At 42.7% G+C, this 12,351-nt stretch overlaps 1 protein-coding gene across 1 annotated transcript in view; it reads right to left on the minus strand.

Moving 5' to 3' along the window:
* Positions 1 to 3,566: 3,566 nt before the first annotated feature.
* The window catches only part of Tnfrsf11a (TNF receptor superfamily member 11a), a 36,536-nt gene continuing 27,751 nt past the window's right edge, over positions 3,567 to 12,351 (minus strand). The window contains exon 11 of the mRNA XM_090353607.1: positions 3,567 to 3,895. Within this exon, the coding sequence (XP_090209733.1) occupies positions 3,567 to 3,895 (329 nt within the window). The remainder of the gene's footprint in view (positions 3,896 to 12,351) is intronic.

Here is a 12,351-nt window from a genome sequence, read left to right on the forward strand (position 1 = left end):
GACACCACATGAAAACTAGCCCAGCTCAATAGCTGGAAGGATAAAGCATCTGACTAGAAGAGCTCAGGCTAGCCCAGCCTAATGCAGCCAATTACTGCAAGTAGGGGAGAGAGCCAGAACCAGCTGGACAGGGCATAGCAACCCCCAAGTCAATCCATTCATACAACTGTGAGCTAAATAAGTAACAGGGTTTTTTGTTGTTGTTTTGTTTTGTTTTGGGTTGGTTGTGGGACTTGAACTCTGGGCCTGGGTGCTGTCCCTGAGCTCTTCAGCTCAAGGCTAGTGCTCTACCACTTGAGCTACAGCACTTCCAGTTTTCTGCTGGTTAACTGGAGATGAGTCTCACAGACTTTGGTGCCCAGTCTGGCTTTGAACCACGATCCTCAGATCTTAGCCTCCTAAGTAGCTAGGATTACAGGTGTGAGCCACCGGCTCTAGGAGTAAAAGTTTTTTTTATTAAGTCCCTGTTAGCAAGAATCCTTCTTTCCCTGACATGACAGAAAGATTCCTCATCTCACATTCATACTAAAGAGAAATTTATTCTTCCTTCTTGTGGTAGCCAAGTTAAATGTAGCTAGGAAATATTTCACTCTATTTCCCTTTAACTTGATAATCTGACTGTATTTAAATAATTATGAGGTCAACATCAGACACATCCTTGAAGAAATGTTAATTCTCACAATTCTGTTGTAATCAATCAATCAATCAATCAATATTACAATAAAACAAACACTGGATGGACCCCCACCCCACAGTACACCCTTGTGATTAGGAATAAGTTAGACCATAACTGAATCATGAGCCCTGTTTTAAGAAGCTATGAAAATAATGTTTTATGGTCAAATATGTTTAATAATCTCTTCATTGAATGTCCCGCCAATATTTTTTATTATGGCTTTCATTCATTCCACTTTCATTTGTCACCTATAGCTCCATAACATAAAGACACAGGCCTAGACTTGCTATTTATTCCCCATCGTTTAATTGACTTTGGAACAAGGCAGAATTTGTAGAGATCCGCATGGGAATCCCGTTATCCCTTCTGCAAGCAGATTCTTAATGTGCTCACGTAGCACCTTTGATTGAAGTAGCCAAGACACTAGAACTTTGCTGCCATATCCTTTTGCTGTCTCGGAATAGGGAAACCATGATAAATGATCGTTGTTGCCTTTTTATAGAACGATAAGTGAAAAGCAAGGCAGTCTCGGGGAGCTGAAGATAGTCACAGAGGAAGGTTGCATTGTTAGCTCTACATCTGATTTTGTAAGCTCTAATTTCATCCGTTTGACTATTATTCACACATCAAAAGGTAGAATGACTTCTTTTATTTTTCTAACATCCCTCTTTGGATGGATGTTAAATAAAATCAGAACAGGTGGTCCTCACCTCAGGAGGCTGATATCTGAGGATTGTGCTTCAAAGTCAAACCGGGCAGAAAAGTCTCTGAGACTCAACAGTAACAAACTGAAAGTGAAGGAGTGACTCAAGTGTAGAGCTCCAGCTTTGACTGGAAAAAAAAAACACACACAAAAGTACACCTGAGTTCAAGCTCCAGTGCCAGCACACACACATGTACACACACAAAAGAACATAGCAGCATTCCAATCACTGCAACACTGCTGGATCATATAAACTCCAGAGCTGTCCTCTGACCTTGTTTTAAAAAATCACAGTCACATACTACTACCACCATTTCCAGGAAAAGTACAGCCTCGAACAAGAAACCAGTGAGGCTGCCATTCTCCTCAGCGGGGTGTTAATGGCCTGAAGTCTGTACAATGACCACTTTTTAGCACTCTCAAAACATGCCAGATGTGCAAAAATTATTTTTAATTTGCTTCAGAAAAGTGAACGTTTCACTGGTCCTTAGTGAGAACTAGTGCTCACTGGACACAGTAGATAATTCCACCCAAGTGCTTTCTTTCAGTCTTATCTGTTGTTTCCTGGCAAGATGGCCAAGGCCAGGAGAACCTGTCCGATGAGCATTTTCTTATATCTGCAGTGTGAGGATTTAATTTGTAATTCAAATGAGCTGAAAGGTAGGAGAAATGCTTTTTATGTCTGTAAGGTCCAATGGCAGAATGCACAACGAATGCTTACAAAGACAGCTTGATGCCTAGTCAGATTCATGGCGTTCTTACCTAGGAAACTTTGTTCCTTATTTATCAACTTCCTTGGCACCTTCCTTTTACTTTATATGTGGCCTGGCTCTATATCCTACTCTTTTCCTACATCCTTTCCAGAGAAACATCAAGAAGTAAAATGTCCAATTGCAGAAATTTGCATTTTGTGTGATTTAGTTGCCAAGTACTTGCTGCCTGTCAGTGAGGATGAATAAACCGAGGAGTAGACAAGGTCACACACTGAACTTCATGTTCAAGAATCTACATACCTGTAATCCTAGCTACTGAGGAGGCTGAGATCTGAAAACTGGGGTTAAAAGCCAATCCCCCAGGCAGAAAAGTCTGTGAGACTCTTAGCTCCTACTAACCACCAAAAAAAACCTGGAATTGGAGCTGTAGCTCAAGTGGTAGAGCACAAACTGGAACACAAAGGCTTAAGGGACAGTGTCCAGGCTCTGAGATCAGGCCCTAGTACTGGCACCAAAACAAACAAAAGCCAGAGGGGGTTGGGGGTGAATCCTTGAGTGGTAGCGTGTCTGCCCAGCAAAGGGCAAGGCCCTGTGCTCCATCCGCAGTACCACCAATAAGTAGAAAAATCAAAAGAAGGGAATTCCCTTTTTCTTCCTTTTAGAAAAGCAAGTACACTGAATGTTTTTCGTAAAATGAAAGACCCAAGCCAGGTATGTCGGTTTACACCTGTCATCCCAGCACTCTGGAGGAGGAGGCCGGAGGACCATGAATTCCAGGCCAGCCTGGGCTACATGGTGAGCCCCTGCTTAAAAAACAAAACCAACGCCCCAAGAAGAAGAAAAGGAAAAGAAAATCAAAGCCCAACTGTATCCAGAGGGATCACAGAAGAAAATATGTGAAAGAGACTGGCACCTTTAAGACCATTTGCTAGAAAACCCCTTAAACAGTCCAGGAGGAGGAAGTGGAGAAGAGGAAGAAGTTACAAGACACATACTACCCCAAAAAAGTGAAATATAAATATGGAGGGGATGTAGAGCTCAACAGAACAAGATGGTCATGAAACAAAAGTCCCCGAGTCCCTCCCAGGAATGGGAGGTGCTGGGAGAGGGCGGTGGCCCCGAGGCTGTGGAGACCAAGGAGTCAAGCCTCTTCTGGGAAGAGCAAGGCGGGTGGGGAAGAAGGGTCAGGGCGTTTTGCTCCGTGTACCGAGGGCAGGAGGAAGGAGAACGGGAGTGGCCGGCACGGCCTCACTCCTCCCCTTGGCCCTGCCTGGGGGGCAGGCGCACACCTGTGCGTCCAGGTGTGCGTCCACATGTGCGTTCAGGTGTGCGTTCAGGTGTGCATCCAGGTGTGCGTCCTGGTGCGCACCGGTGTGCACCGGTGTGACAGGCGTGGACGCAGCAGGGCCATGCGCTCTCGGAAGGATAGGAGCCCGGAGGTCTGCGGGTGGGCGCGGGGCCCTGGGAGGCGCCCTCAGGCCTCGGCTGCGCCCTGCTCCTGCACAGGCCGCGAGGCCTTCTCGGGCTCCGGCAGCTTGGAGCCTGCGCAGGTGTCCGGGAAGCGCGGCCTGTGGCCCACGAACGAGTCTGGGTGTCCCAGCGTCTCCTCCTGCACTGGGCAGGCCATGGGCTCCGGCTCCGGCTCTGGGCCCGCCGACCCCGTCCCTGGCCCTGGCCCTGTCCCGGGGCCCGTGGCGCCCTCCTGCGAGGTCTGGCTCACGTAGACCACGATGATGTCGCCCTTGAAGTTCATCACCTGCCCGCTGGAAATGAATGTGGAGTTGCTGTTTCCCGTCACGGTGCCTGCGGAGAAACAAGAGGTCGAATCAGGACCGGGAGACCCACTGAGGCAGAGGCCGGAGGGAGGAGGCGAAGGAGGAAGAGAAGGACGGAGCGCACAGGAGAGTGTGCCTGGGTACAGAGTCACCACAGACGATGACCAGAAGTTAGGAACTGTGTGTGTGTGTGTGTGTGTGTGTGTGTGTGTGTGTGTGTGTGTGTGTGTGTGTGTGTGTGTGTGTGTGTGTGTGTGTTCTCTACGCAGCAACTCCAGCCAATGGGCTAGCCCACCGTCATGGCAGGCTCCAGTCCACCCTCCTGTCTATCTAGACTCTGGCATCTGAGGCCTCTGGGCGCTTTCATTTCTCCCTACTTCCTGAGAGGGAAAATCATGGAGCCAACTGAGCTTCATCCTAAGCACAAGCTTATACACTTTCTTAACATTTATTAAGAAAAAAGTAAAATTACTCAGGTCAGGTACCAGCAGATGTTAACACTTCAGGAATAACTTTACACAGTGAGAGGCAAGGATCTCAGTTCAAAGCCAGCCTAGCCAGTCAAGAAAGATCCCTTACCTCCAATTTAACCCGCAAAAAAAGAGCCATAAACAGAAATATAGCAGAGTACCCGCCACGGGTAAAAAGGCTAAGCAAGAGTAATTGTTTAAAACAAACTACACTCAGGGGGAAAAAAAAGACTCGGAAAACTAAAAAGAGGAAGATCTGAGAAAATCACTGTTTCCTTCTAAACCCTGACTGGGGTCCCAGCCCCCCTGGGATTCTGTCATCATTTCTTTGCAAGCAGCTGGAAATAACCAGTCTTTCATTACCAGACCATTTGGAGAAATAGAAAGTTCAACAAATGTTAGGAAACCTGTTACTTCTGATGATTCTTCTGTCTTAAAGACCAAAGTTCCAGAAGCTTCCCTTGTGAAAATGACAGCTCCAACCCAACAAGATCTGAACTCCCCCAACATTCAGTATCACAAGGGACAGGAACAGTCCAAGGACTCCTTGATTCTCAGCATCCTTAGTTTTTCTCTACTGTGACGCAGTCTCAATAATATTTTATAGAAGTAAAGTTTCTGTCACTTCTCCATATGAAGTCATTTTCCCCCATGTTTTAGATGCTGACTATAACACCTGGAGGCATACAGAAAATTCCTTTGGGCAGACATAAGCATGGGCCTCTCCACAGAAGCCAACACGAGGCACAGTGAATGCCTACCTAAACCCAAGGATTTTCTAGTCATAAAAGGAGGGTTGTGTCTTTTGGTGTTTCTCCCCATAGATCATTAAAAATGTGTGGTTTCAGGGATCTATTTATCTTAAAGTTCCCCAACCAACATGAAGGAGGTAAGCTAGTATTTCTATTTTCCAATGAGTCGGCACAGTCTCTATTGCCCTTAAAATACACTGGCAGGTGCTCATAATATACACAGTACTTTAAGCTAGGGGCCTACTTTGAAATATGTCTTTACCTTTCTTCTCTTGTCAAATGCCAAGTTTTGGGGGTTTTTTCCAAGATAAATTCATTAGAGAAGAGTGAGAAATTAGGGGGAAAATAATATGATGGTCGTGTACACTTGTGATCTCAGCTGCTTGAAGGATATAGATAGGAGGAGTGTGGTTTGAGGCCAGCCAAGGCAAAAGTTAGGGAGATGTTATCTGAAAAACAAGCCAGATATGGAGAAAACATACTACTTAGAAGGCAAAGAGCTCACTCTAATGCCAGGCAAAGAGTCTGAGACTCTAGCTTGAAAAATAACTTTAACAAAAGGACTGGGGGTGTGGTCCAAATGGTAAAGTGCAAGCCTAAAACTTCAGTATCTCCCTCACACACACCCACGCAAACACCCTGTACATTCTAATTTAAGCCCTATCATATCTGTTTAATCAACACAGTAATTTTCTATTGCTCAGAAGTAATTTTCTTGGCATAGCTCTCCTGTGGTTTTATAACAACATCATTAACGATTAGTTTTGCTATTCTATCAATGAAGCACACAGTGCACTGTTAACCCCTGCATGATCTGCTGCAGGTTTTTTTTGTTGTTGTTGTTTTGTTTTTATTTTGTTTTTTTTTTCCCACACACCTAGAAACACCCATGAATTCCTGCAGACATTGCATTCAGTGGGAGGGATCAGGGGTACAGCATAGGGTGAGGGGTCCAGACCATCTAGGGTAGCCTAAAAGCAGTGTACTTCCTCCATGGAAGAAAGCAGAGGGTGGGTTAGTCTCTGAGCTAAAAGGGAGAGACCCAGTGAGTATTCACAGCAATCACAAAAATAATTGAAATGGCATTCCAAATCTAGAATTTTCTCAGTGCTGTCTCCAGGCCTCGCTAGCTGAATTACAGACACTAGTTTGAAGGTGCTTTGCACGTGAGCATCACAGGTTGTTTATTTTCCCCTCTCTACTAAGTGGCAGTCTTCTTTTTTCTACAGCTCATCTCAATCCAGACTCACTCAGATGTAGTCTAATGACATTAGTATCATCATGGAAGTTTCGGTCCCTGATGAGCAAAGTGGTGATTAGAGTGATGCCTGCATACAGGAGGGTAAGAAACATGGAGACCTCAAAGAAGGAGCAGGTGTATAAAAGGTCTCCATTCTTATTCTTCTGTGTCTTCAACAGTGAAAAAGAATTTAGTACCAACTGCTCACCACAACTCTGTTCACTTATAAAAGAGGCATCAATTATCATCAGGCCAGGCTAGTTTGGCAGTGTGTAGCCATGTAGAACAGGAACATTGTACCGATTTGTTAAATAAAATGAACAAAGGAGTATGTGGATATCCAGCAGAATGTTATAAGGGTCAAAGAAGATGCTGGATTTGAAAATGCGTGGGGTATAGCAAAGAACCGATCACCAGTACAACAATGACATTAATTCTTACCAAGCAACATTAGTGCCCACAGAATCTCAAGGATACATCCAGACCTGTAGGAAACAGACAGCACTATGCAACCTTTCCATCTCTGTCTTGGCGGAGGATCTCTGTGTTTTAAACATTAAAAGTGTATTTTCCTCTGGAAATCTAACCAGCTTCTGAAATCGTCCATCATCATGATTGCCTCTGGTGAAAACACTCATCGATATCAATCTACACGGAATGCCTCAGTCTAGTTTCTTGTCACTCTAGTCAGTTGTGAGTTGAATGTTGTGCTAGATTAGATCAAGGCTCAGAATGAATTGGTAATATTCTTATCTTTTAATATTGCTCAGTCCTGAAACATCCTTGCTGAAAGCAATAATTCCTTAGCATTTGAGTTCTATGTTTTAGAAAAGAAAGAACTCTTGTGGTTCCATAAGCTAATCTGAGACAGCCAAGGTCAAGGATGAAAGCATCCAGCAGGTCACCACATTGGCAAGCTGCATAATCAAATGGTGCTTTGTGGTGGTGTTGTTTTGTTTCATTGAATAATTTTGCAATTGATCCAGGCCCCTGAAGGGACATGGAAGCAAGGGATCCCTTCCAATATTCTCTGGTACGGTGAATCTCTCCTTTGCTGGTGGTGGGTTTGGGTATATGTAAAGGGAGAAAGATGGTTTGGATGAGGCTTGCCCAAGATGGTGTAAAAAGGCCTAAGGATTAAGAGAAGAAAAGGACAAGTCACAAACTGGGAAAAAGTACTCGCAAGGTGCTGAGGCTCATGCCTGTGATCCCAGCTACTCAGGAGGCTGAGGTCTGAGGTTCAAAGCCAGCCTGGGCAGGAAAGTCCCTGGGACTCTTGTCTTCAGTGAATCACCAGAAACCACAAGTAGAGCTGTGGTTCAATGTGGTAGAGCATTGGCCTTTTGCACAAAAGCTCAGGGACAGTGCCCAGGCCCCAAGAAGAAAGAAAGAAAAGAAAAAAAGAAAGGAAATTAAAGAAATTCATATCTGATAAAGACTATTACTCGAATTGTTGAATGAAATTTTAAAATTTAATAATAGGAAAACAAACTATCCAATTTTTAGAAAAATGGGTCAATGGACCTTAATACCAAAGAGAAGACCTCACCAAAAGATATATTTAAATTACATTTATGTATATGAAAAAATTCTGGCCAGGCACTACTCTGGAGGACATTTGGCAACCTCTTACAAAACCAAACATAGGGTCACCATTCATACAATCAAGCAATAATACTCTTTGGTATTGATTCAGTAAAAAGTTATATCTACACAAAAATCTACACATGGATGTTTAGGGCAATTTTACTCATAGTTGTCATAATTTAGAAGGAGTCAAGAGTTCTGCAATAGATGAACAGATATGTTGTGAAACATCCTAATGATGGAATTGCATTTTGTGCTCCAAAGAAATGATTGAGCCACAAAAAGATAAGGCAGCCCTTAAATGTGTACTGCTAAGAAAAATAAATCAATCTCACAAAAGCTACTTACTATATAAACCTAACAGTATTTTGGACAAGTAGATTATGAACATAATAAACAATCAATGATTGTCAGAGGAGAGAAGGGAGAAGGTAGAACGGAGTCAGAGCACAGATTTTAAGGACAGTGAAACCACTCCATATGATACCACAATGGTAGATGGACGCAAATCTTCACACATTTGTCAAAAGCCACAGACTCCACAGCAGCCAGCGGGGACCTTTACCTAAACTGTTGTAACAAATGCTTCCACTTTGGTAGGGAATGTTGGTAACAGGGGAGGCATGTATGAAGGTGGGAAATTGTTTTGCCCTGCCTCCACCAATTTTATAAAATTAGGAACCCCAAACTGCTCTAAAACCTGAAGTCATCACCTGAGGACAGGCATGAGTAGTTTATGGGTACAATTAGTCCAGGAATCCACACAGAACAAGAGCCTCTTCCCACCCCTGACTCTTCTTCCCAGGCTGCCTTCATGGCAGCTTTCACCTTCAAGCCTGCCCCTTTGCAGCTATTCTAAGTGTAATTCACTGAAAAAGAAAGAAAGAAAAAGATGAAGTCGGGAGTCTGTGGTAGAAATGGCTTTTTCCATGTTTTTCTACCAAAGAAAGTTCCAGAGATGATGGGGTGGGGGGGGGGGAGAGAAGGGGAGAGAGAGACAGAGAGAGAAAGAGAGAGGGATTTTATTATAGGCCACAGAACAATTGCCTGTTGCACATCTGCAGAAATGTCTGGATCTGGCCTGGCTTGATGCTGCCCCTCACTAAGCTAAAATAACCGAGGGCCCCAGGCAGCAGCTCTCTTTATGCTATGGACCATCAGTGACTCTCCACAGCATGGTGCTCCAATGCAAAATGAAACCAACAGCATTCACATGGATGTAAGTGGAGATGGCACATGCTTTACTACCAGATATCTGAATCATGGCATTGTTGTTTCTGAGCTGTGTGAGTTCCTCACCCATAAAGATTCTGCAAGTAACTAAGACAATAATACACATCAAGCCTTCAGTGCCTGGTAACTAATATCTACAATTTCCTTGTTAAAACTAGAATCCACAGGATATGGGGATAGTCTTTTGGTCTCTGAATGCAGTGTAACTGAGGGAAAGATGTATGAGAACTACCTATACTTACGATGTGAATACCAGGACATGGAGATTTTTAAGAAATTAGCAATTTGAATATTTAAAATGGATTAGTTCACTTACCATTAATATTTAATGTCTGAAGCAGAAAAAACTCTGATCATCTGAGAGTGTTAAAAAATAGTATCTAGGGCTAGGAGTTTAGCCTAGTGGTAGAGTATATGGCTAGCATACAGAAAGACTGGGGTTCAATTCCTTGGTACCACATACATAGAAAAAGCCAGAAGTGGTGCTGTGGCTCAAAGTGGCAGAACCCTAGCCTTGAGAAAGCCCAAGGCCAGTGCTCAGGCCTGACTTCAGTCCCCAGGACTGGCAAAAAAAAAAAAAAAGAAAAGAAAGAAAAGAAAAAATAGTATCTAAATCAACAGAAACAGTGAACAAACGATGTGTGCCAATATAATCAGAAAGATGTTTATACTTTTGTAAATCCTGGCTGTAAATAGCAGGCTCCAGGGACCTTGTTTTTCTCAGTCAGAAAGAATGAGCTTAGCTGTAAGAACACAATCCCTGACAGAATTTACATTTCTAAGCAAGGTAATGAACACTTTTCTTCTCCCCCCAAACATGTTATGTTATTTAAAGTGCATAGCATATAAATATTAAACACAAGAACTATGCCAGATAATACCACCAAATTGTCATGTAGATTTTTCTTCTACAGAACAGAACTTAAAATATACACAAATACACTCATCTTACCCAGGCTTCATGGGGTTCTTTTGGAATTAAAAAAAATCACTTATTTTATATTTAACCCATATGCTTCTCATGTGACTTTCCTTTTTATGGAAATGTAAACTTCATTTCAGGCATTTGGAAGAAATGAGGTATGCAATGATAAGAGAAGGAAACATGTAATAGTTCCATTCTAAATCATGCCTAAGGATGATTCTTTAGAAAGTCTAGTGGACCAGACCCTTCCAAAAAGAGCCCATTGATTTAGTAAAAAGGAATGTAAGACTAAATAAAGCAAAATAACAGCAAAAACAAATTGCTCGTATATTTTGATATAATGCATGAGCTTTTAGTGCCAAAGAATGTTTATCTTTATTATAGCACCATTCTAACTTAAAGGTTAAGGGTCAATGTAGCTATTGAATATATGCTTTATCATACTTAGCTAAAAGCAAAACATAAATTAGTAGATGGCATTCCTTCTACGATGTTGATGATGGAGGCAGAAATTCCCTCTTGCTGTCATTTAAAAACTACCCGACTTAGAAGTTTAAATAAACCAAATGATACATTAAAATAATAAGGATGATGATGATAACAGGAAAAGATCATCTCCCTCTGTTCCTGAGGGCATAGTACTTTTGAAAATAGGATTAGGGTCTTGCTTCATAATCAAGCACCATTCCCTTTCACACTTTAGAGAATAAGAATGTGTTACATTGACCAGAAACCATAAGGCCTGATTATGAAGAAATAATTGTGGAGAGAGTAGCACAGCTCAAAAATCAATCTGGCTGCTGCTTCTCCTCCGGCGAAAATTAATTTGGCTTGCTGGCTGGCACAGAGCACCCGGGCAGACTCTCACAGATATTTTGCATGGCTAAGCACCAGACAAAGACCAAAAAAAGCAGTGTAAACTTTTTGCAAATTAACACTGCTCAGTTGATGACACACGTTTAATTCTTTCTCTTTCTGCCTCACTGTGCATGCTGGGGAAGCAAAAGATAATAGCAAACAGACAAGGCAACTTGTTTTAACTCTGACAGGAGAGCAAAAATTTGGCTTCTCATTCTATATTTTCAAACTTGGCCAACCGTGTTCTTCCAAGAACCACTTACATTTTCTACACAGAGGCCAATCTCATCTCCCTAGTGTCATATTGAAAACCAGTGCCTGCCACCGGCCCTCAGAGGCGCCGGGAGCCAGCTGCTGCTGTAGGCTGAGCTTCTGCTGTATTCCCCACGACCTGGAGTATCAGTCTATCTTCAGAACTAAGGGAAGAAAAGATACAGCAGAAGAGATACTGACTAATGTAGATGAGTAACAGGTCCTGCTTTTTTAGGCATGGAAATTCCTTAGAATCTTAAAAATAAAATCCAGCCTCTTGAGGAAGGAAACCATAGTGGTTCCTCAGAAACTATTCTAGAGCACCTCAACTTCTTCTGGGGTGGCTAGTGACAGAGAGGACAGAATTTGTACACCAGTGGATCTTTGGGTTTGCATCAGATCTCAGAGTCTGGCAGAAACCAAGCCCTGTTGTTAGAGAAAATAAGCTTGGAAGTCTCACTCCTGACAACAAACAGCCTCCGTGCACCAGGCAGAGATCTCAGTGCATAGTGATGGCTGCTAGCACTACCTGCTGTAAAAATCAAAAGACAAGAAAAAAGGCACTCCTAAGGCTGTCCCATATGTGGGATTTTGGGGGGTAGGGGCGAGAAGAGTGCTGGAGTTTGAACTCTGGGCTTTGCACTTACAGAGCAGGCACTACCACATGATGCATGCCTTCCAACCCAAGGCATGTGTGTGTGTTTGTGTGTGTGTGTGTAAAGAGGAGAGGAGAAGGGAGAGAGAGAAAAAAAAGAGAAAGAAAGAAGGGAAGAAAGAACAGAAGGAAGGTTAATTCTCTAAAGCCTCTTAAACAGTATACATACATGTAATAATTTTTCTGGAGAGACTGTCTACAGCTTTAAGAAGATTCTCAGAGAGAACTCTGACCCCTGATAGGGCTAGCATTATTCAGAGCCAGAGGAAGTGTTCACATCAGTTAAAAAGTCCTTTATAGCTACAATCACAGAATAAATGATGTTTTACCCTTAGGAAAAAGAGTCATAATAATATCATTGCTGGGTTGTTTGTACTTAAGCAGTGTTGTGCTAATAAATCCGTATAATAATAATAATAATAATGCTAAATTATAAATTATTCTCCTAGTCCTATAAACACATTAGGCATAGTGATTCTAAAAGGGGCTTTGCCTATAAAGCATTAAGAGAC

Source organism: Megascapheus bottae, chromosome 19 (genome assembly GCF_031878675.1).
Source record: "Megascapheus bottae isolate mThoBot1 chromosome 19, mThoBot2.hap1, whole genome shotgun sequence".
In the NCBI taxonomy this organism is placed as follows: domain Eukaryota; kingdom Metazoa; phylum Chordata; class Mammalia; order Rodentia; family Geomyidae; genus Megascapheus; species Megascapheus bottae.